The sequence below is a fragment of the Miscanthus floridulus genome, chromosome 8, assembly GCF_019320115.1.
Source record: "Miscanthus floridulus cultivar M001 chromosome 8, ASM1932011v1, whole genome shotgun sequence".
Taxonomy (NCBI): Eukaryota; Viridiplantae; Streptophyta; class Magnoliopsida; order Poales; family Poaceae; genus Miscanthus; species Miscanthus floridulus.
Window position 1 is genome coordinate 158,737,307 of NC_089587.1, and position 24,814 is coordinate 158,762,120.

General features: G+C 47.0%; 1 protein-coding gene and 1 pseudogene across 2 annotated transcripts; one reads left to right on the top strand and one right to left on the bottom strand.

The window, feature by feature from the left end:
- Positions 1–1,362: 1,362 nt before the first annotated feature.
- On the bottom strand, positions 1,363–2,447 carry LOC136470070 (rab GTPase-activating protein 22-like; annotated as a pseudogene).
- A 312-nt stretch (positions 2,448–2,759) lies between these two features.
- Positions 2,760–5,401, top strand: LOC136473823 (PLASMODESMATA CALLOSE-BINDING PROTEIN 1-like). 2 transcript variants are annotated; one of them, XM_066471464.1, is made up of 3 exons: positions 2,760–3,172; positions 4,499–4,532; positions 5,132–5,401. In XM_066471464.1, the coding sequence occupies exons 1-3, from the start codon at positions 2,833–2,835 to the stop codon at positions 5,328–5,330; spliced, it is 573 nt and encodes a 190-aa protein (XP_066327561.1). In that variant the 5' UTR covers positions 2,760–2,832; the 3' UTR covers positions 5,331–5,401. The 2 variants fall into 2 exon arrangements, with proteins under 2 accessions (XP_066327561.1, XP_066327562.1); XM_066471465.1 differs by having other exon boundaries at positions 2,760–3,176; positions 5,132–5,369.
- The last annotated feature ends 19,413 nt before the right edge of the window (positions 5,402–24,814 follow it).

Sequence of the window (24,814 nt, forward strand, 5' to 3'; positions counted from 1 at the left end):
GGTATTCCAAGAAGAGCGGTCGCCCCGGCAAGCTGCGTCATGACATTGGTGAACGAGAAGGTGAGGCAGCGCAGGTCCTCTCGGGAAGGTCGGGGTCCCAGGAAGATGTCGAGCTGGCGCTCAAGCCTCCCGTAGTTGAAGCCGAGGAGTCGGTTGCTCTCAGGGACACGGGCCTCCGGCGCATGCATCTATAGCTCCTCAAGTGCCTCGACGACCGCATTGAGGCCGACAGAGTGGAGAGGCTGGACGATGGCGGGAGCCTGCGCCAACTCTCGCTCCTTCATGATAATGAAGTCTAGGTTCCCGAAGCGCACGTGCACGCTCGGGACCTAGCTGATGCCGTGACTAGCCATCCTAGGCCTGAAGTGGACATCGAGACGCACAAAAAACCCCTACATGGCGCGCCAACTGTCGGTGTTTCGTATCACCGGCTAGTAAATTTGTATCTACACGTCTGGCCTGGATGGTGCGCTCGGAGGACACAAGGATTTATACTAGTTCGGGCGGAATGTCCCTACATCTAGTCTGTTGCTGCTCATGTTATCAGCACTAGTTTGTAAGTAGGGGTTACAAACAGGCGAGAGAGTGAGCGGATCCTAGGTCTCTGCTGGAAGGATTGGAGAGTGTTGAGAGTTTGTTCGGCTGTGTGCTGATTGCCCGTGTGCTCGTTGCCCCTTCTTGGGACGTCCTGCTTTTCCTTTATAGGTGAAGGGGAAGGCGCGGGTTATAGAGAGAAAGAAGGAGAAAAGCGAGGGAGAAGAAGACCTTCAGGGCCACCGGGTCCTTCTTCTCTTTTATACGGGTCCTGCCGATGCTGTAGATGGTGATGGGGATGGCTCCACGTTGGGCTCCTGTTCACGACTGATGCCATGCCCCGATGTCATCAGCTGGTCATGGCATCTCTCTGTCTTGGCGGACAACGTGGTGAACCGACGTGCCGATCGGTGGCCGTACGGTGAGTAGGCAGCACAGCGACCACGCACCCATCACTGTTGGCGATGTGAACCCTCGGGCGTGGCCTGGAGTGGCCATGGGTCACGTCGAGACGTGCCTGCTTCCCTCCCGGTGTCAGAAGTTTGACCCCGGGGTCGTATCCTTAGAGCCATAGTAGTTGGAGGCGGTACGAGTCCCCGTCGGGCGAGACAGAGCCCGCGCCCCAGGGGTCGGACGAGACAGAGCCCGTGCCCTCAGGGTTAGGAGAGACGGCCCTCGTACCCTTGGGGTTGAGTGACATGGGGCCCTTCATGAAGCTAGATTTTGGAAAGAATGGTAAAGGTAGCTTTGGAGTTTGGAGTCTTGCTTATTACGTTTTCCCGGACAATGACTTTTCTTTGTGTTTTGGGCTGAAACAAACCTAGGCACTCAAGGAGAGGATGCAAAAATGGAATCTGCATCCATATAGTAGAATGGCCATGCCCAACAAATCGCGGCCTGGTCAGCCCACATAACCCCCACAGACACATAGTCTGCTCAAAAGTGAGCTCCCTCCTGAAGAGAACCACCACCATTCGGTACAGAAAGAAGCATTCTTCGGCCTGAAGTTTCTGTGCAGGTGCCTATAGAGGTGTGAATCCTTGCGCTTTATGATCTGCGAGACGGTTTTCAGCTGTCTTCTTGTTCCAACCTCATCAAGCCTGAAGTTGTGTCTGGCTTTCCTCATGAAACCCACAAAGCACCAAAATGCTTCATGATCTTCCTCCATGACTGCAATTATTGTTGACGAGAGATCACTCATTCCTTGACAGTATCCGATCTCTGGATCATAGAGTGCATATGCCTCAAGCAGTGCAACTAATCGTGCAGCATGATAAATCACGTAAGGCTCCAAATGGTCAAAATCTTTCAACCCAACAGATATTGCAGACTGCAGTGCTTTCTCTTTAGAGACTTCAGCCTGGTTACGGGCAAATAGAACCCATTCTGTATTTGCTCGAATAGCATCTACAAGTATAATGCGCTGCCATGTGGCAAAATCCTCGGGAGTTCTGTCTCAAATAAAAATGTCTGACTTAGATGAAGCGATCCGGACAATTTTTGGTTTGGGACCACAGTTCTCTTCCATATTGGTAGAGACGGGTATTCTATCAGGGTCCTCTTCATATATAGGAAGACTCAGATTCAGAAGATTCTGATTCTACCATACATGGATCAATAGAAGTTAACTCACTTGTATCTTCATCTATGCATTCCACAGCATCCCAGTTAGAACTCTCTGAATCTTCTGCCTTACTGCCTAAAGATTTCAATTCTTTGGGCATCACACAAGCCCTCTTACTAGTACCATTTGAATATGGTGACTCTGAACCTTCAGCCCCATCAGAAAAGTCCTCATTCATGAACTCATTTATAACATTCAGGCCATTTCCTCTATTACAATGCAGAACGCTGTGGCACTGTCGCCTCAGTTTTTCATATTCTTTTCTGCACCAGAAGTTGAGGCAATTCATTTTATCAATAAACAAAGTATCGTTGTGAACAATACTAGTGTTATTGTGGCATTTTCTTCAGATAACAGGAAAACACAACATGTCTGATAGCAAAGGTGCACACTGCACAGAGCTGTAGCTAATAAGCCCAGCCCAACAACACAAACAACCACCCGTCCAAGCAAAGAAAGGAGAAAAGAAAGCAGCTTTGTGGGAGGGAGGAGCGCGAGAAGGAGATCCTCCTCCCCTCCCGCCGACCCGCCCCCGACTGTCTCGTCTCCTTCTTTCACATATCCCCACACCGACCGCCCTCTCGCTCCACATTCCCTTCCCACCACCTTTCCCCTCTCTCTCTCTCTCGCTCTTTCTCCCCGACCGCCGTTCCTTGCACCGTCCACCCCACCACATGCGGCGGCGCGGGCGCCTCCCCGCGGCGCTGTGGCTCGACGTTGCCGTGACGTTGGCGGCGCTGGTGCTCCTGGTGGCGCGGCCGGCGGGCGCGGCGTGGTGCATCGCGCGGAGCGGGGCGTCGGACAAGGCGCTGCAGTCGGCGCTGGACTACGCGTGCGGCCCCGCGGGGGGTGCGGCGGACTGCACGCCCATCCAGTCCAGCGGCCTCTGCTACCTGCCCAACACCCTCGCCGCGCACGCCTCCTACGCCTTCAACTCCATCTTCCAGCGCTCCCGCGCCGCGCCGGGGGCATGCGACTTCGCCGGCACCGCCACCGTCACGCTCAACGACCCCAGTCAGTACGCTTAACCAAACTTTCCGCCTAGCTTGTTCCATGTTCTTCACTGTGCCGTCTGTATCTGCGCATCAATCCATCTCCGGCATCCCTTTTGCTTTTGCTTTTCTGTTCGGTCTTGGAGTACGTCCTCTGTCTCTTTTGCTTTGCGCAACCATACTCTGCTAAACTGGTCGCTTTTCTTTTTCGGAACCTTTAGGGGTTATATATCCGTTTGTTTCTTGCATCATTTATTTAATTTCCTTCATCATCTCTGGCTAATTAATACTCTTTGGTTTCCTTCATTATTACTTTTGCTTTTGCTTAGCTCACTTCATATGAGAATAATAGTACATATTGATGTGATGATGTCATAGAAGAAAGTCGTTGGGTTGTGGCAATTAAAATTTTACCGCTACAATAATCGGGTGAAAATGAACGGCATCAACATTGCCGATAACCTATGGACCTGTTTTTCTTCTTTGTCCTATAGTCCATGGTGCACGATTTGCTGTAGCTTGTAACAACATTGCTCTAAACCCAAAAAAGCACTGCTTGATGCTAAACAGGGAGTGCGTTTAGTTGTGTATTTTACTGTGAGGTATATTTGGGTTGATACAATACATTTAAGCAAATGTGATTGCTGATTTGCTGTATACACGTAACATGAGGCAACTGTAATTCATGATAAATAAGTTATGTTAATTCTCAGTTTGGCTCTCACAGTCACAGTTATGTTCCAATTGTTCTAGGACTAAATTATACTACTTAATATCATGCGGGTTCTGGATTCTTTGTCTCTTATTGTGGTATATATGTTTGTCTGGAGTAAGAGAAGTTCCAGAGGACTTGAAGTGGAACTATTTCTAATACATACTATGATTATATATAAGGTTATAAACTACATGATTGTATATTTATATATAGTCGTCATTGTGATTAATGTGCTTGAAGAGAACTTTCACTGAAAAGGCGTAGCGATGATATGTTCCGCTGAACTATACAAACATACCAAACATTCAAATGGGACTATGGCCTTCATTCTACATAAAAAAACCGAGTTTGCACTTGCACACGTCTCATAGGTTTTTATTGCCTTTATTCTAATGTGATTACATACTTACATGTTAGTTTGGGCCCTGTTAGTTTTCATATTCTCTTTTGTAGTATTAGATTAAAGTTTCTTAAATGTGTGGTATTTGTGTTGCATGGTTGAAACCATCTTTGCACCCTCCGGTCCTCTCCTCTACCTTTTTTTTCAGTGAAACAGACATTTATCTTCTCAAAAATCTTACAAGTATGTGTGGAATCTACTTTTTCATCAAAAATATGTATTTTGCATTTCAGGTTATGGATCATGCACCTACCCTTCATCTCCAAGGTAAATGCATTAAATTTTACTAGCCTCCATTTGAAGTAGTGCAGAAATGATTCAGGCAGTGTGGAACTTCTAATTATATATAACTTTATCGATTCATTTCGTAACTTATTATGTTGTCGAAATTCAATATACCTAAGATATATAGACATTTATCAGATACATTACAAAAAAGATAAGTAGCAGCATGCCACCATCACTCATTTGTGAAAGTTAGCTCTGCTAAGCCTTTCATATTTTGCACCAACTCTTCAAGCTGCATTATAGCTGGAAATGTTTGCTCAACTTTAAGAAATAGGTTTGTTAGCAAGCATAGCACTACTTCTAGTAATGAATACAATGTGCATCTTGATGGAAGAAATGGTCATAAACTGTAAACTCTATTGCTCCTTATGGAACTCCCAAATATTGTGAGTTTTATGAAGCCTTTCGATGAAGATTCGATTGCTGGCTGAGTCCGTACTTTAGTTTTATTAATCTGATGACCCCACATAAATAGGTTGTGTAGCTTTTACAGTTTAGTATGCTTTATTTATGTACAGAACTTATACCCTCGTTTCTGAAACAGGGTCATATTGAGCATTTGTAATTCTTGTTTGCAGCACTGCCGGGCAAACAGGATCACCTGGTTCAACATCCATGCCAGGAACTCCCACGTCGCCAAAAGGAACTGGGAGCACTGGAGGATTGAGCCCACCTGACGTCGATTCGACCGACTCCAATGCTGAACATCTGGCGACTGCATCCCTCCCATCTCTTGCTCTGTCCTGTTTCATGTATATGTTCTTGCAGTTGTGGTGATGCATGGATGATCTAGTTAGGTTCAGTAGAGCATTGGGATGCAGCATTGTTGCACGTGATGTAAGAGACACCGCCACAGTTTTGTTTCAGGGAATTGGTTGGTTGGTGGTAGCCGTTGTAACCTGCCGTTCAAGTGAAAGGCAAGAGTGCCCGTCAGTTGGATTCTCTCAACTCATTATGCTTCTTTTGGTCTAAAAAATCATTATGCTGCTTTTTTTTCTTGGGGATCTGATTCTGTTTTATTCACAATCATAATTTTCTTTGGTTGATTTCAGGGACACTTTGTTAGGATTGAGCTCACCGGACATTTGGGTAATTGGTTTTCTTTTGCAGCTATCCCTTTGTTTTAAATTATAAAACGTTTTGGTTTTGTTCTAAATCAAACTTTTTAGCCTTGACCAAATTTTATAGAAAGATATATTAACATCTACGATATCAAATAAATGCATTATCAAACTATTTTTTGGTGTGTCTATTATAAATCTTGTTTGATAATTTTTGTCAAAACTAGGGAAGTTTGACTAAGGAAAAACCTAAAATGATTTGCAATTTAGATAAAGAGTATTATTTTGTATATTGATTTTGGAGAATGGATTAATAGGACACGGTTAAACAGAGGTAAGTGGAAGTATTGGTTAAGGTCTTGTTTGGATCATTAGTGCAATTGTTAGCTAGCAAATAACTGCTAACTATTAGCTAGCTAGTTAGTATGGTGTATGGAACTGTTTGAATTCGCCTGCTACTAATTGGTTGCAGATGCAAATGTACTGTAAGAGCAAAATAATTGTTAGCAGACCCTGCTAATGGTTAGCAGGTCTATTTTGTTAGCCATTTGTACTGGTGGATCCAAACATACGTAATTATACCGATTTGCGGTTTAGAATTGCTTTCATTCAAAATTTGGTATTTTCAAGATTTGTTAAGAGAGCTATTAGTGAAGTTGCAATTCATTTTTTTCCCAATTAATTTGCTGTCGTTATTAAAATCCACTTGAGTCTCGTTTAAGAAAAAATTGCAAACATAACACTAGTCAAACTCTACTTTACCATTTTACCACGAGCTGTGAGTCTTAGGGCCTGTTTGGTAGGGATTCGGATTCAGGAGCTTGGATCCACAAAAAAAAAATTCCAAACACTCCAGATCCACCAAATTCGGATTCAGCAAAATGGTGGATCTGGAGGTTGGATTCACCATTTTGGTGGATCTCCTCAGGGGGGTGCTCCACCAAATTTGGTGGATTTAGAAGAATTACCCACCAATATCACTCGTTACACAGAGTACTAGTTCGTTCTAATTTTTTCCGCCGTTCTTTTCTACCCTGACGCGCTCCTTCTTCCTCCCCAGCTTAGCCTCTCATGTCGCCGCCCCACGCTTGAAAGCCCTAGTTTGGTTTTGGCTAATTGATGAAACCTATTTAGACTAATCCTTGCATCTAAGTGTGTGACTAGATAGGATGGTCCAATCCAAGTGAAGGAGCTAGGTGGCACTCATGGATGGAGATGGCCACATGAAATGAAGTCCATGATGGCGGTGTGGACATGTGATGATGATCAAGCTCCAAAACTTGGAAAAGAAGAAAGAGAAAAATAAAATGGGCTCAAGGCAAAGGTGATAATCATAGGGCTATTTTGTTTTCGGTGATCGAGACACTATAGAAAGTATGATCACATTTAGGATAGATGGTCATACTATTAAGAGAGGAGCTCTTATCGGACAACTCGATCATCTAGTGCCACTAGGTGTTGGATAACTTGCATATGCACTTTAGGCCTAGTGCACAATCGGTGAGAAGTGAATAACCTTTGAAAAAATGATTGGGAAAATGCTAACACACTTGCACGTGATGGTGAAACACTTGGAGTGTTAGCATGTTTGCAAAGGTGGCGAAAAAGGTGAAGAAAAGGAGGCAAAACTTGGCTTGGGGGTGCTGCCCCGGGGGCACCGCCACCCCTTGTCTGGTGCATCGCTACCCCTGTGGCGGTGACCGGCTAGAGAGGCCGAGAAGAAGGTGCTCAGGTGGGGCACCGCCACCTTGTTCGGTGGCACCGCCACCCCTGGGGTGGTGCCCACCTAGACTCGGCCGTGAGCAGCAAAGTGTAGGTGGTCATCGGACACCACGGTGTAACACCGCCACGTGCACGACGGTGCACCGTCAGGTGTTGTCCGGTGCCACCGCCTCTTTTCACCAGAGAGCAGGGGAAGGAGAGCTAGGCACCACCGCGGGCACCGCCACCCTCTTTTCAACTGTGGAAGCAATGATCATCTTGTTGCTCAATGCCCATACAATAGTGACAATGATGATGATGACAAGAAGAGCAAGAAGAAGGACAAGGAGAAGAAGGACAAGATGACCTTCAAGAAGAAGAAGAAGCGTGGTTCATATGTGGTCACTTGGGATAGTGATGCTTCCTCAAGTGATGATGATGATAGTGATGATGACAAGATCACCAAGAAGAAGGCTCTTGCAAGCGTTGCCATACATGAAAAGTCTTCTCTCTTTGACACTCCATGCTTCATGGCTAAGGCTACTAAGGTACAAACTTGTGGTGATGGATGTGATGAGGAACATGATAATAAAAGTGAAAGTGATAATGATAATGAACCCACTAAAGATAAACTAATTGACATGTTGGAAGATGCTAAAGAACATTTTGACATTAAGAGAAGGAAATACAAAGACTTGCGAAAGGAACTAAAAGCCCTTAAGCAAGCCTTTGATGAGCTCAATGCATCTCATGAGAGTCTAAAGGAAGACCATGAGGAGCTTGGTAAGGCTCACAAGAAGCTTGAAAAAGCTCATTCATCTCTACTTAATGAGCAAAATGAGAAGGAGCATGTTGTAACATATGACAAAGGCTTAACTTGTGACATAATTAATGAATCATTCTATAAGCCTATTGTTGTTGCTCCCACTAACCCTTCATGTAGCTCATCATCCAGTTCCACTTCACCTATGAGTGATGGTTTCACTTGTGATGCCTCACTTATGGTTGAGAATGAGACCTTAAAGAAGGAGGTCAATGAGCTCACTCGTGCCTTAGGCAATGCCTATGGTGGCGAGGCCCGCTTGCTAAACTGCTTGGGTAGCCAAAGATTTTCTCTCAACAAAGAGAGATTGGACTATACCCCTAAGAAAGGCAAAGCGGCCTTTGCTCCTCACAAGACTAGTTTTGTGAAGAATAATGGTCGGTTTTGCAATAGATGCAAGCAAGTTAGGCATGTAGAGCAATATTGCAAGAACAAGAACAAGAACACTAATTATCCTCAATTAAGTTTGATTCCCCGGTGTAGAACATCGGGTGCTTTTGCTTACTAGAATTGTGTAGAAGCTCCCCGGTATGTAAAATACTAGTGGCATAGGTTTGTGTGACCTTGCTCATTGAATTAAATAGGTGAGCTCTAGCTAGCCTGGTATCTTTGTTGCTTAACTAGGATCTTAGCGAGGTGCTAGAGAACATAGATAGAGAGGTGTAGTCTTGGTTATACCGATAGTTTTAATTCTGCACTTGTTTCGGTTAGTCGGCATGATTAAGTTTTAGAAACAACTATTCACCCCCCCCTCTAGTTGCCATCTCGACCTTACATCGGGGTGGCACCGCCACACCGTGTCTGATGCCACCGCCGCCTGTCCAGTGCCCCAATGGCTAGTGGTGACCATTGGGAGGGGTACCGTCACCCCTTGTCCGGTGACCGCACCGCCCTGTTTGGTGCCCCCGCAGAAGCTGACTCAAAGGGGTAACGGATCTATTTACTTGGGCTTATCGATAGAGCTTGTAGCTGGCCTTGGCCACTCTCTTGGCACTTCTAACAGCTGCATATACCCTTTGGGAGCTGAGCACACCACTTCACTCACTTGCACACTTGATTTCATCATCTTGAGTGAGACTGGAGAGCCTCTAGTGCATTGCTTAGTGTTCTAGCATCTTGTGGCACTAGTTGGGCGATTTGGGTTGGTGGAGATCTTGTTGCTCTTGGTGTTTACCGACACCTAGACGGCCCGGTGATTGGTGGATCGTCGAGCGGAGGAAGGTGATTGTCTCCGACTCTGATCATTGTGATTGTGAGGAGTTCTCGTGCCTTCCCCGGTAGAGAACCAAAGGTAACTCTAGTGGATTGCACGTGGCTTGTGGACCCTCATCTTGTGTTGGTTGTGCGGCACTTGGTTGCAGGTTAGGCATGTATGCCTATTAGCGCGTAAACCTCCAAGTGAGTGAATCGCTACAACGGGAACTAGCTTGCTAGCAAGCAAGTGAACCTCGAAGAAAAAATTGATTGTGTCATCATTGTCTCCTTGGTATTCATTGGTATTCTTGATTGATCACTTGCCACGGCGGTATATCTTCTCCACTCTACCTTGCATTACTTTCCTAGTGTAGCTAAGCTCTTTAGTGTAGTTAGTTTTGAGAGCTAGCTTTCTTGCTTGTGTAGTTTGGTTAGTGAGGATCTTTAGTTAGTCTTTGAGAGCTCACTAACTTAGTGGTAGTCACCTATCCTTTGTGTGCTTAGAGACTATAACAACTAGAATTGTGGTAGGTGGCTTGCATTTTTAGTAGGCTAGCGCAAAACTTGTTTTGCCTCATATCTATCTAACTACTTGGCTTAGTGTTGTTGTAGAAATTTTTATAGGCTATTCACCCCCCTTAGCCATTAGGACCTTTCAACGTTGCCCATCCATGGCCGCCTGCCCGCCCAGCCCCGCCACCCCTAGCCGTGGCCTCCCCAGCCGGCCAGCCCCGCCGTCCCTAGCTACGGTCATCGCAAACCATCGGTGAGGAGGCACACATAGAGCGGGAGCTCATGCCTGATGCAAGACTCAATCCCCCAATGTCGCTCCTCCTCGAGGATCCTGATGCAGGACTCGATTCCCGCCGGTGCACCCTTGGCCGCCGCGGCCGCCATCCCTCCGGCGCTCCATCGTGTGCCCCTAATGCGCCCGCCCGCCCTGGCCCTGATGCGCCCTGTTCTGGTCGGCCCTGCTCTGGTCGTCCCAGCCCTCCTGATGCGCCCGCCCTGGCCGACCCCTGCTCCGGCCATGCCCTGCGCCCGTGCTGGAAGAAGAAAAAAAGTGCCCGGTGTTTTTTTCATCCTAAGCGTGGGTCCAGATGTTAGTGAGATAGGGAGAAACACCAGAGCCGTGGGAAAATCTGGCAATTCCAACGAAAATACCCTTTCGTGGATCTGAAGCTACTACATTTGCCAAACAGTTCACAGATAGATCCACGGTGGATCTAATCCACGATGAATCCTAGATCCAGATTCACTTTTTTCACGGTGAATCCCTGCCAAACAGGCGCTTAGTCTTACCTATCAATGAGACATCCGGTGCTGAAATAGCTAACTGAGGTTTGACCCAGTGGAATGTTTTCAAAATCTCCAATGTTTAGATGCATACTGGTCCAATTTTGTCTCATTGTCTGAAAATTCACTTATAAGATCACAAGTCTACTCTAGCATTGAAAAGTAGAGAAAATTTCCTATTTGACACCATAAATAATGTTGCTCTCCTATTTGACATCGAAACTGAAATTCTTTCATATATGTCCTCCACTCGAGTTTTTCTTTCCTATTTAACATTTCGGTCAATTTGAACTGCTAACAGTGTTAAGCCTAGGAGAAAAGTCTGTTTTACCCCTAGAGTTTTTTACCGGTCGTGACATTCCATGGTTGATATTGCTATCCTTTTTTTGAATGTGGTCGTGCCACCCTCCTCCGATGCCGCGCGTGTGGAAGTGGGGCTCCGTGGCCACCTTGATATAGGGTTACGGGGAGGGAGTCGCCCATACGAGCACGACTCCGGAGTTCAAACAATCGCGACTCCCAAAGATGACCGAGTTCATTTGCTTCCCTCAAAGGGCATTACGTTTTTTTCCCATTGCGTGACTTGGACAACCAATGGTGCTTGCTCACAGAATTGATAGAAATGTCAAATAGGAAAAAAAACTTGAGTAGAGGATATATAGGAAAAAATTTCAGTTTCGGTGTCAAACAGGAGAGCAGCATTATTTCTGGTGTCAAATAGGATATTTTTCTCAAGTTGATAAGGGACGACAGTTCAAAAAATCTGACACGGACATAAAATGAGACTGTAAAATAAAATAATTTGATCGCTGATACTGCAGCAATTCATGGACACATCATGTACCCGTCTATTATTCAAGAGAGAGAGCATCGTGCAAGATACAACCTTGTGCAATTTAAAATGAAGAAGAACACTGAACACAGTCTAAAAAGTCAAATAATACAAGCATTAACCATAACAATAATATAAGGAAAAAGTTCACATTGGCCTCGTTCAGCTGGCTGAAACTTGGATGAAAAATACTGTTTCGGCTGGTTTGTTGTGAGAGAAAAATATTGTTTGGCTGGCTTGATAAACAGTAAATTGAGAGGGAGATCAGCCGGCTGGCTGGTCTGATAAGACCAGCGAACGCAGCCATTATCTCCTTCAACTTTCGCGAAAGTCCGCTTTTCCTCCCAGAACTCTAAAACCGGACAAAACACCCCCTCAACTTTTAAAACAGTTCATCTTACCTGAAACAACCCTAATTTTCGCGAAAGAAAAACCACAGAGTTGAAGTGTAATAAGACCGTGGTGGATCATATTACCCAGATTCCAGTCGATATCACATCCAAACAACGATAATATCAGAGTACAAATCGTGCGGAATTATATAAATTATTACATCGCCGTATTGGCGGAATCAAAAGTAGCATTCATTCAGAACAGCTTGAAGATAAGATCGCCAAACTCGAGCGTAGGCACGAACCCCTCAAACGTCAAACTCCTCGGAGCTATACTCCTCAGCAGAACCTATATGCCAAAATTTATCAGTACGATTTGTACTGGCCACTCCCAACCCCATGAGCATTGCTTTGTGGAGATTAGATGCAAGTTGGATATAGTCAAAAGGAATCTATAAGGCTGGGGTTTCCTATGTATTTTAGCATATCAAGTATATAACAGTATAGTCAAGTTTTAACACCATTTCCACCCTATTCCACCCCATCTCCATTCCAGAGCTAGGTTTCGATCCTGGGATCGACATACCACCATCACCATACCATAACCATCCCATCACTCAGTCGATAGGCCAACTCCCTCTCAGCACTGTCTCAAGGCCAGTAGCCCATGGCTACGACCGAACACTCACTTCCAGGGGGAGAAAAGGACTCATCTCTCTATCTAGTTTAAGCGAAACCCAGAAAAGGTCCATAGCCGACAAGTCGGTACATGTATCGATCGATCAACCATACACTCTGTAGAGGTTTTACATAACCACAAGATATGCCTTCCTCGCTGACCGTCGTCAACTAGGCTGATTCCGGCCGCTTGCTAGCCTATGATAATGCCACTCTACCATTCAGCCCTGGTACACCCCAAGTCCAGTTTGGGGTGGCTAAAACTATGAGTCATGAGCCGGGTCCACAAGGTCTCCATGAAGTCTCGGAAGGGTGTGGGGGAAATCCTCCGCGTCCCGTACCTCCTTACACTGTCCACTATCAACCTAGCAGTAGTGGCAATATCCTACCAAATAGTCCAGCCGTCCCGCACCATATAGGGCGAGTGGTATGTAAGGCTTCCCGGTGAATCTGAGTACTAGTAAGTCCTTAGGGATGACCATGCCAGAATGTCTCCATCAGGGTTTCCATTTATCGTGCCACCACAGCACCTCCATCCCAGGCTCCTCCCATCACAGGTTCACACCCAGGACCACCTCATATACCATTTACCCACCACAGGTATCCATTCCAGGGGTGCCCAGGTAGCATCCCATGGTAAGACTTGCCCCAGGCTCATCGTATACTCCAACTTGATCGACACAACCCTCACCCTCCACGCACCCAAGTCACACACACAACACTCTCCCCATGGTCCAGATAACACCAGTTTCCACCACGCATCAATGTAGTGCAAGCGTAGTAGAAGTAATAAGCAATGAAATATAATAGCAAGCATGTGACTAGCCTAACAATAGGGTGAGCAGGGATAAGGTTGCATCAAGGCCATCAAGAAAGCATACTACCATGCAAGTCCTACCATAATGTGATCACGACAATAAAGTAAAGCACTAGCATTTCTATTTTAGCCATGCGTAATAGGTGCTACGAGATCGGGTGGGATGTGGCACCTTCAGTGTAGTCATCTCCGTACTCCTCACGGTACTCATGGTCCTCGTCTGTCTGTTTCTCCTCCGAGTCTGCAAACGATCATAATATAGTCGCGTTAGCGACGTCTATAGAATAGCACAAAGAAGCAATGAAAATTCAAAAGAGCCAAATGCACTCAAACATGGGTTCATTGCGTAGAGCTGGATTTTAAATGAATTTTGGTTCTGGTTTCATATTTTTCTGAGGTCATATGAATTAGTTATGAATTTCCGAAGTTTAAATCTATTTCTGAAAATGCAAAAAGGCTGAATTAATCCTGGGCTGACACATGTCATGCTGTGGTTGGTCCACGTGGCTTGCTGACGTTAGCATGACGTCAGCGTGACATTGTCTTCATGGTTCCGAGCTGACAGGTGGGGCCCAGCTGACGTCAGCATGACATCATCAACGTCGTCCACACCGACAGGTGGGACCAAAGGCTATTAGGTCACTGACAGGTGGGTCCGGTCAAAGTCAACATCGGTCAACGATGAGTCAACAGTCAACAGTCAATAGTTAAGGTCACTAACATGTGGGCCTAGGCTGCTGACGTCAGTAGCTGATATCAGCGTGACGTCACCTCGGCTGTGCTGGCTTCTGACATGTGGGCCCCACGTGACGTCATCATGACGTTAGCATCTGACGTGTGGGTCCAGGGTGTCCATGTCACTGACATGTGGGGCCAGGTCAACGGTTAGCGTTGACCAGTCAATGGTCAATACGGGCCGGGTCCGAACTGGGTCGGGCCGGGCCGAACACGTGGCACGCTGTGACGCTGGCCACGTCACGGCCGTGGGCTCTTATTGGGCTGTGGTCCATGGCTTGCGGTCTATGGTGGACTAAGTGATGCTGGTCCATGGACCGCAGACTGGTCTACGGTGGACCGAGTCCACCCTTCGTCTCCCAGGCTTGGTCCATGTACTCCGGTTGCACGCGCAGGTGGCTGGCGAGGGGGGGTGTTCCCCTATTTTTCTTCCGCGGTGGAGCTCCTGCCGGCGGTGAGCTGGCTGTGAGCCTCCGCGGCGAGGCTGGTGCCCAACTAGGGAGGGGACAGGCTACCCTAGGCCACGGCGATCATGATCCTAGGGCCCTAGTGGTGGCCGGGGTCTTCCAAGTCATTGGCCACGGCGGCTGGCGGCTCAGCGGTGCCCGCCGGTGGCAAAGTCGCGCACGCTGGCTCTCTAGTAACTAGGCTAGGCAGACGATGGCTCTGATGGTTTCGTGGGTGCACGACGAATGCGTCCAGGGCTCAAGCGGGGCCTCGGACTCCCAGGTGTCCGTTAGGGGCTCCAGCGGCCATGGCGACATGATGTCGATGGTGAGGCACGCGGTTCGCTACGGGCTCCACCGAGGTGGCCACAGACGTGTGCGTGGGTGCGGGTGTTCCCAGCAGCCGGAGACGGCCCTGGCCTACGCGCTCCCAGTGTGGAGCGCCATGGCCGACGTGGTATAGTCCGACGGCGAGCGTGGAGAGATCGAGAGGCTCACCGTAGGTGTCATGGGAGATAGGATGGCAGTGCCGTGTCGATTTGAGGCCATGAAGCTTTGGAAGCCGTGCAGTGCCGTGCCGAACCACGTTGGTGACGAAACGCCGACGCCGTCTTCGGCTCCGACGACCTCCTCCTCCTCCACGGCGGCTTCGACGTTTTCTCCCCTTCCCCTTTCTTCCCCTTCTCCCCCTTCTCCCTTGGTTCGGATGTGCTGTGGACGGCCACCAAAAGGCGGCGGGCAATGGACGATCGCTAGGGCACACCGAGGCCATGGCTTATAGCTGGAGCCCGAGCTCCAAGGCGGACGGCTATGGATTATGTCGAGCACATCGGCGGCATCGCGGTGTGGGGTGGTTGGCGCGGAGGTCACGTGGGGCAATGCACCAATGGGGAGACAGGACCATGCCCTGGGCATGACCCCTAGCTCGCCCCTGCCACCGCTGTCGGCGTTCTGTTGGAGGGGAGAATCGGCGTGGGTGTGGAGAAGATGAACAGCAAAAAAGGCTGACGAGTGGGGCCCGTTGGCAGCGGCTGTGGGCAAAGGGAACAGGGGCACGTGGGTGAACAGCGCGCGGCTGACGCGCGGGGCTAAGGTGGCAGCGACTGCTGGCGAGCTGAGGGCGCGCGGGCGACGCTGGGCCACAAGCTGGGCCACGCGCGCGCGCCGAGCGAATGCGGGTGTGGTTGGGCTGGCTAGGCTGTTGCGCGCTGGCGGGACGAGAAACCGAGCAGGCCTAGGCTGCGAGGCCTTCTCCTTTTCCTTTTTCCATTTTTCTTTCTTATCCATTATTTGAATTCAAATTTGGTTTAGAATTTGAATTCAAAACTGAGGCAACTTATTCGTTGGAATTTAGGGAATTTCGTTTAATAATAACTTTATGGGTTATTACTTTAATGGAATTGTTAAACATAGCATAAAGCAAATGAAAACCCAAATCACAATTTAAGTTAACATTGTATGCAACATGGTATTTGTTGAAAATTTAATAATCATAATTAACAAATGATATGCCATGCTTATGTGTTGACTTAGGTTGGGTTACTTCTAATGCAAATCTTAGGGTTGGCTCCTACAATGTCACTCATCATCACATGGGAGTTTTAAGAAAAATTTTGTAGTTGTGATTTTTGGTGTGTGGATTTCTAGGTTGTTACACTCCTACCCCCTTAACAGAATCTCGTCCCTGAGATTAAAGTGTAACGTACTCTTTAAAGAGGTAAGGATATTGTAGTCAGAGGTCCAACTTCTTCTCCCATGTTACTTCTCTCTCAGTGTGATTACTCCATTGGATCTTGCACATAGGAATAGTCTTACTTCGGGTTTCTTTGGTATCTCTGCCTAGAATTCTGATAGGATGTTCTCTATACTCAAGTGTATCTTGAATGTCAAGTGTATCAGTCGGGATCACTTCATCGGGCACTCTCAAACATTTGTGTAGCTAGGATACATGAAATACAGGATGTACACCTGTCAATTCCTCAGGTAGCTCAAGTTTGTAGGCGAGCTTTCCAATTCTCTTGCAAATCTTGTATGGGCCAACAAATCTAGGGGCAAGCTTGCCTTTCACATGGAATCTGACAGTCCCACGTAGCGGAGATACCTTGAGATAGACGAAGTCTCCCACATTGAACTCAAGTTCTCTTCTCCTTTTATCAGCATAGCTCTTGTATCGACTTTGAGCAATTCTCAAATTCTCCTTTACTTGAGCAACTCCTTCATCTGCATCTTGAATCTTAGCGGAGTTAAAGAACGATCTTTCTCCTGGTTGGGACCACATCAAAGGTGTCTTGCAAGGTCTGCCATACAGAGCTTCAAATGGCGACATCTTGATACTGGCTTGATAGCTGTTGTTGTAAGAGAACTCTGCATAGGGTAGGCATTTCTCCCAATCTGAGCCATAATTCAGTACACTAGCGCGAAGCATGTCTTCTAAGATCTGATTTACTCGTTCAGTCTATCCATCTGTCTGTGGATGATAAGTGGTACTAAAGTCAAGTTTAGTTCCAATGGACCTATGTAGGGCTTCCCAAAACCGAGACACAAACTGAGGGCCACAATCAGATATAATACTAGAGGGAGCTCCATGCAATCTAAGAATATGTTCAATGTATAGATCTGCTAGTTTTTCGACATTGGTCTTGGTCTTAACTGGTACAAAGTGAGCAACTTTGGTCAAGCGATCAACAATCACCCAGATGGAATCATTGCCTTTCTATGAATGGGGCAATCCAACTATGAAATCCATGGATATGCTCTCCCATTTCCACTCGGGAACGTCAAGAGGCTTTAGCAATCCTGCAGGCCTTTGATGTTCAGCCTTAACTCTATTACAGATGTCACATCGTGCCACATGTCCTGCAATGTCCATCTTTATGCCTTTCCACCAAAAGTATTTCTTCAAGTCTTGATACATCTTTGAATTCCCAGGGTGTATACAATACTTAGAATCATGGGCTTCTGATAGAATTTCCTCTCGTAGGGCTAGATCAGAAGGTACACAGATTCTATCCTTGAACTAGATGGTTCCTTGTTCATCCTCATGGTGGTTGGTCTTGTAGCCTAGTTTCATCAGACCACAGAGATATTCGATCTCTTCACAATTTTTCTGAGCTTGACGGATGCGATCTGTAAGATTATACTGTATGCGGAGTTCATTTAATAAGCCATGCGGTAGTATCTCAAGTTGGAAATCATCAATCTCTTCCTTGAGCTTAGGGGGTACGGATTCAGTGATCAAAGTGTGACAGTAACTCTTACGGCTGAGGGCATTTGCGACTACATTAGCCTTTCCTAGATGATAGTGAATTTTCAGGTCGTAGTCCTTGATCAATTCTAGCCATCGGCGTTGCCTCATATTCAGATCTTCTTGTGTGAAAAAGTACTTCAAGCTCTTGTGATCGGTGTAGATATTACACTTGTTGCCTATCAAGTAGTGCCTCTAGATTTTCAAGGCATGCACAACTGCTGCTAACTCAAGATCATGAGTAGGATAACAGTTCTTGTGTTCTTTCAACTATCGCGAAGAATAAGCTATTACTTTTCCATCTTGCATCAGTACACATCCAAGTCCTTGGCGGGATGCATCACAATAGACCACGAAATCTTTGCTGATATCAGGCAATGCTAGCATAAGAGTCGTGGTAAGCTTCTGTTTCAATTCTTGGAAGCTTTGCTCGCACTCGGGCGTCCATTCAAACTCCTTAGTCTTCTTTAGAAGGTTAGTCATTGGACAGGCTATCTTGGAGAAGTTTTCAATGAATCGGCGGTAATATCCAGCCAATCCCAAGAAACTTCTGACTTCTGTCACATTACGGGGTTGTTCCTATTCTTTCACAGCCTCAATCTTAGCCGGGTCAACTACAACACCTTCAGCTGATAGTACATGGCCTAGGAAGGCAACTTCCTATAACCAAAACTCACATTTGCTGAACTTTGCATAAAGCTGATGTTGGGCTAGTTTCTCAAGTACAGTTCTCAGATGATGTTCGTGTTCTTCAGCGGTGGATGAATAGACAAGGATGTCATCAATGAATATCACCATGAACTTATCCAGTTCATCCATGAAAACCTTATTCATCATGTTCATGAAGTATGCGGGAGCATTCGTGAGTCCAAAGGACACCACGGTGAACTCAAACTGACCATACCTAGTCACAAAAGCTGTCTTCGGGATGTCATTCTCTCGAATCTTCATCTGATGATAGCCAGATCTGAGATCAATCTTGGAGAAATACTTGGCACCTCAAAGCTGATCAAGCAGATCATCAATTCTTGGTAGGGGGTACTTGTTCTTGATGGTGACTGCGTTCAGGTTCCGGTAATCAATGCACATTCTCATTGAACCATCCTTCTTCTTAACAAATAGAATAGGGGATCCCTAGGGTGAAGCACAGGGTCTGATATATCCCTTCGAGATGAGCTCATCAAGCTATTTCTTGAGCTCGACTAGTTCATCAACTGACATGCGATAGGGTCTCTTGGCAATGGGTCCTGTTCCCAGCAACAGATCAATGATGAACTCTACATCACGGTCTGGTGGCATACCCGGTAATTTTTCAGGGAATACATCGGGATAGTCTCTGACTACTAGCACATCATGAACTATCTTCTCCTCTTTTTGTGATTCTAAACTTGCTTTAAGGGCGCATAGGATAGAGGTGGACTTTCTAGACTGGGGTTCACATCTAATGACTTGGCTTGATGGGTGGGTCACTTGGACGTATCTAGGTGAACATGATATGATACCTTGGTGAATGGTTAACCAATCCATACCTAGGATGATATCTAGGCTAGTGGAACGTAAAAGGGTTAGGTCTGCTTTAAAGACAAGACCCTCAATGGTGAGACTCACTCCCTTATAGATGTGGGTGCATTTTAGATCTCCTAAAGGTGAACTAGTGATGATAGACTTTTCACGTGGGGTTATAGGCAGGTCATGCTCTCGTGCAAACTTGGATGATATGTAAGAACAAGTTGCTCCAGAGTCAAATAGAATTGATGCAGTATTGCCATTAACTAAAAACATACCATACACCACGTCAAGGACAGTTTGTGCTTCCTCGACGTCCAGGTGGTTGAGACATCCACGAGTAGCTGATCCCTTGAATTGAGACTTCTAAGCAGCTAAGTTCTAAGGGCACTCAGTGGCTTTGTGACCTGGTTGGCCACAAGCAAAGCAGGTGAAAGGCGTACCGTCTATAGGGGTTGACGCAGGTGCCTTCTAGTTTCTAGTGCTTGGTGCTAAGCGGTTCTGTGCTGGTCGTTCATTCACTGTGCGGGGACAGTTGAAATGGTCCTAACTGTTGTGGTCCTGAGCATAACAGTCCCGGGTGTAACGATCCTGAGTAGGGTAGGAGTATTTGGCGGTGTAGCCTCCACTTCCCCTACTCGATCCAGGGTTGTCATCCTCGTTGTGACAAGAGCGTTCCCTGGATGGTGCATCTCTGTGGAACCTCTTGCGATCACGGCCACGGAAGGACTCCTCAGGCTTACGCTTCCTTTCCCTATACTCTTCTCTAGCTTCAGCATGATCTTTCTTCGATCTGGATGTAGCGATCCACCAGAAGCACGCAATGTGTTGCTCTCAATACCGCCAAACTTTAGCTTGATATGCGGGTTGAGTCCCTTGTGGTAATAGTACAGCTTCTCCTTCTCAGAGTTCACAATGTAAGAAGGTGCATAGCATAGAAGGTTGGTGAAACGAGTAGTGTACTCAGTCACCCTGTCCTTTCCCATCTTGATGTTGCGGAACTCCTCGGCTTTGGCCTCCATGATACCCTTGGGAATGTGATACTCAGTGAATGCTTCAGTGAACTCATCCCACGAGATGTGGGCAGGGTCCTCATGGGAATCACTAAAACTGTCCCACCAGGCGTGTGCTGCACCCATGAGCTGGTATGTGGCAGCTCCAACACACTCATCATCGGTGAAAGTAGTGAGGTCAAGCTTCTTCTCCATTTCCTTGAGCCAGTCATCGGCTATAAGCGGGTCAGGGTCAGTGCCATCATAGGTAGGTGGTCTTAGCTTCAGAAATCCCTCTAACTTCCTTTGGAAGTCATTCTGCTGACCTCCCTGGCGACGGTTTGCTCCTTGAACAAGAGCTGCAAGAAGCTAGGTCTGCTGTGCCATCACTTCTGCCAGGTTTGGTGGTGGTGGTGGAGGAATGTTCTCCTCAGGCGGCGGAGTATTCTCCAGGTGGAAGGGTATCCCTCCACGTCCACGGCCACGGCCACGGTTGTTGCCACCACGTCCCCCATTTAGTTCAACTGGTTTAGGGGTGGGCGCACGTCCATGGTTCATTAGGCGATTAGATCGGCGGTTCGGCATCTGCAACACAGATCATAGAGAATTTAGTGCTTGTGCCAAAAGTGCTTATAATTCGATATGATTACATGATTTTTGACGATTTAAAGAAAAGCATTTACACTATCCAACACTCATTACAAAGAAGCAATAAGATCCATAAGATGCAATAAGATCCAAAACATTCATTACATGGGTTTTATTACATAGCATCATCTCCAGTAGCTATACTTGAAGACGTGTGAGAATCGTTCTACGCATAGTGTCTCATAATACATCTCATAAGGGGTACATCATGGGGTACAACTTACGGAAGCTACTGACTTGACTCATGACCACGTAGGGTCATCTACTCTAACTCGTACACCGCAGCTAGGATACGGCTGTTCTCGATCTCAATCTCCTCGTTAGACTTGTGAAGTCAGGACACGTACTTCAAGGCTTCGGCGAGCTCCTCATTAGGCTTGGCTCCAAGGTAGGGTAGGGCAGGCGTCTAGGTTGAGGCGAGTCGGGGCTAACTCAAACTCCTCTATCCTAGGCTTCGTCTTACTGCGAATCTCCTTGGGTAGCTAATCCCACATACCCTTCATCTCCCTGAGGCACTTCCTGTCAGACTTCTGCCAAGCCTGCTAAGTCCTCTCACACTTGTCCTATAGGTACTCGTTCTGCCTGAGTGCCTCGATCAGGTGACCCTAGTTACGAATGGCCTTCTTCCTGAACTCCTCCAGCTCCTGTGTCATGGTCTTGTTCTTGGAATGGATCTTCAGCATATCAATCCCCTTGGACCTCTCTCTGTCTCCTCTATGGTTGAACTCGGCCTTTCTATCGTCCAACTCTCTCTACAACTCCAAGACCTTGCTGTCGAGGTAGCAGTTCCTGTTGCCTAGGTCGGCTGCTTTGTCCTGTAAGTCAGCGACCTCGGCTCTGTGGACCTCATCACGATGGTTGAGCTCGTCCTGTAACTTGGCAACTGTCTCAAGTAGACTAGCTCGCTCCTGTGCTCCCTACGAGTCTCGCTCCTAGGTACTCCCACTGAAGGGCCTGGTCCTGACGTCTCCTCTGCTCCAACTAGGTCACGTACTTGTCCTGCTCCTAGTAGGTGAATAGCTAAGACACGAAGGCATCTATCCTCCTTGGTAAGGATAACTCTGCCTGCTATGAAACTCTGCTCACTAGGGGTAAGGCTGAGGTCGAGGGCCTAGGGAAGTAGACGGAACTCTGTCATCTTCAGGTGCTCGTAGTGGTCCCTCATCACTCTACGAAGTGACTTGTGTGAGATAGCCTGCAGTCCCTCCTCGACTATGCCCTCTATAGTCAACTCGGTGCAAAGCTGGGACAGAAGGTAAGGTAGTGCTAGCTAGGATCTCCACTGAGGTGACAATCGGTTCCTTCGATTCCTCCTTCCTTAGCTAGGCTTCCCGGTGCAAGGTGACCTTGACCAGCTCGTCGGGGACACCTATCATGATGAGAACTCGGCAGAGGGTCTGTGCAAAACCCCCGAGCTCACATAGGTCAAAGGTAAGCTTAGCGTGGTCTAGAGGTAGCGGTCCTAGAGGCGGCCAGTCGACGTTCGTTGCCATCTACATGTTTCAAGGGGACAGGTGTTAGCAGGTCAATAAATAGATAAGCCTTGCATAAAAGTAAATGCAGGGTCGGTATATAACTGAAAGAAGGGTTGTCTATGTCCTATTCTATCATCCATTTCTGAGGGTTTCGTCCTATAGTCAAGTATGGCTCTGATACCAACTGAAACAACCCCTAATTTCCGTGAAGGGAAAACCACAGAGTTGAAGTATAATAAGACCGTGGTGGATCATATTACCCAGATTCCAGTCGATATCACATCCAAACAATGATAATATCAGAGTACAAATAGTGTGGAATTATATAAATTATTACATCGCCGCATTGACAGAATCAAAAGTAGCATTCATTCAGAACAGCTTGAAGATAAGATCACCAAACTCGAGCGTAGGCACGAACCCCTCAACCGTCAAACTCCTCGGAGCTATACTCCTTAGCAGAACCTATATGCCAAAATTTATCAGTACGATTTGTACTGGCCACTCCCAACCCCATGAGCATTGCTTTGTGGAGATTAGATGCAAGTTGGATATAGTCAAAAGGAGCCTATAAGGCTGGAGTTTCCTATGTATTTTAGCATATCAAGTATATAACAGTATAGTCTAGTTTTAACACCATTTCCACCCTATTCCACCCCATCTCCATTCCAGAGCCAGGTTTCGATCCTGGGATCGACATACCACCATCTCCACACTATCACCATACCATAACCATCTCATCACTCAGTCGACAGGCCAACTCCCTCTCAGCACTGTCTCAAGGCCCGTAGCCCCTGGCTACAATCGAACACTCACTTCCAGGGGAAGAAAAGAAGGACTCATCTCTCTATCTAGTTTAAGTGAAACCCAAGAAAGGTCCATAGCCGATAAGTCGGCACATGTATCGATCGATCAACCATACACTCTATAGAGGTTTTACATAACCACAAGATCTGCCTTCCTCGCTGACCGTCGTTAACTAGGCTGATTCTGGCCGCTTGCTAGCCTAGGATAATGCCATTCTACCATTCAGCCCTAGTACACCCCAAGTCCAATTTGGGGTGGCTGAAACTGTGAGTCATGAGCCAGGTCCATAAGGTCTCCATGAAGTCTCAGAAGGCTATGGGGGAAATCCTCCGTGCCCCGTACCTCCTTACACTGTCCGCTATCAACCTAGCAGTAGTGGCAATATCCTATCAAGTAGTCCAGCCGTTCCGCACCATATAGGGCGAGTGGTACGTAAGGCTTCCCGGTGAATCTGAGTACTAGTAAGTCCTTAGGGATGACCATGCTAGAATGTCTCCATCAGGGTTTCCATTTATCGTGCCACCACAGCACCTCCATCCCAGGCTCCTCCCATCACAGGTTCACACCCAGGACCACCTCATATACCATTTACCCACCATAGGTATCCATTCCAGGGGTGCCCAGGTAGCATCCCATGGTAAGACTTACCCTAGGCTCGTTGTATACTCCAACTTGGTCGACACAACCCTCACCCTCCACGCACCCAAGTCACACACACAGCACTCTCCCTATGGTCCAGATAACACCAGTTTCCACCATGCATCAATGTAGTGCAAGCATAGTAGAAGTAATAAGCAATGAAATATAATAGCAAGCGTGTGACTAGCCTAACAGTAGGGTGAGAAGGGATAAGGTTGCGTCAAGGCCATCAAGAAAGTATACTACCATGCAAGTCATACCATAGTGTGATCACGACAATAAAGTAAAGCACTAGCATTTCTATTTTAGCCATGCGTAATAGGTGCTACGAGATCAGGTGGGATATGGCACCTTCAGTGTAGTCATCTCTGTACTCCTTACGGTACTCACGGTCCTCGTCTGTCTATTTCTCCTCCGAGTCTGCAAACGATCGTAATATAGTCGCGTTAGCAACGTCTATAGAATAGCACAAAGAAGCAATGAAAATTCAAAAGAGCCAAATGCACTCAAACATGGGTTCATTGCGTAGAGCTTGATTTTAGATGAATTTTGGTCCTGGTTTCGTATTTTTCTGAGGTCATATGAATTAGTTATGAATTTCCAAAGTTTAAATCTATTTCTGAAAATGCAAAAAGGCTGAATTAATCCTGGGCTAACACGTGTCATGCTGTGGTTGGTCCACGTGGCTTGCTGACATCAGCGTGATGTTGTCTTCACGGTTCCGAGCTAATAGGTGGGGCCTAGTTGATGTTAGCATGACGTCATCAACGTCGTCCACACCGACAGGTGGGGCCAAAGGCTATTAGGTCACTGACAGGTGGGTCCGGTCAAAGTCAACGTCGGTCAACGATGAGTCAACAGTCAATGGTCAATGGTCAATAGTCAAGGTCACTGACATGTGGGCCTGGGCTGCTGACGTCAGCAGCTGATATCAGCGTGACGTCACCTCGGCTGTGCTGGCTTCTGACATGTGGGTCCCACGTGACGTCATCATGACGTCAGCATCTGACGTGTGGGTCCAGGGTGTCCGTGTCA

Coding starts and splice junctions, on each gene's coding strand:
- LOC136473823 (XM_066471464.1), top strand. CDS start 2,833: ATGCGGCGGCGCGGGCGCCTCCCCGCGGCGCTGTGGCTCGACGTTGCC. Junction 3,173..4,498: donor CGTCACGCTCAACGACCCCA/GTCAGTACGCTT, acceptor TTTGCATTTCAG/GTTATGGATCATGCACCTAC. Junction 4,533..5,131: donor ACCTACCCTTCATCTCCAAG/GTAAATGCATTA, acceptor TCTTGTTTGCAG/CACTGCCGGGCAAACAGGAT.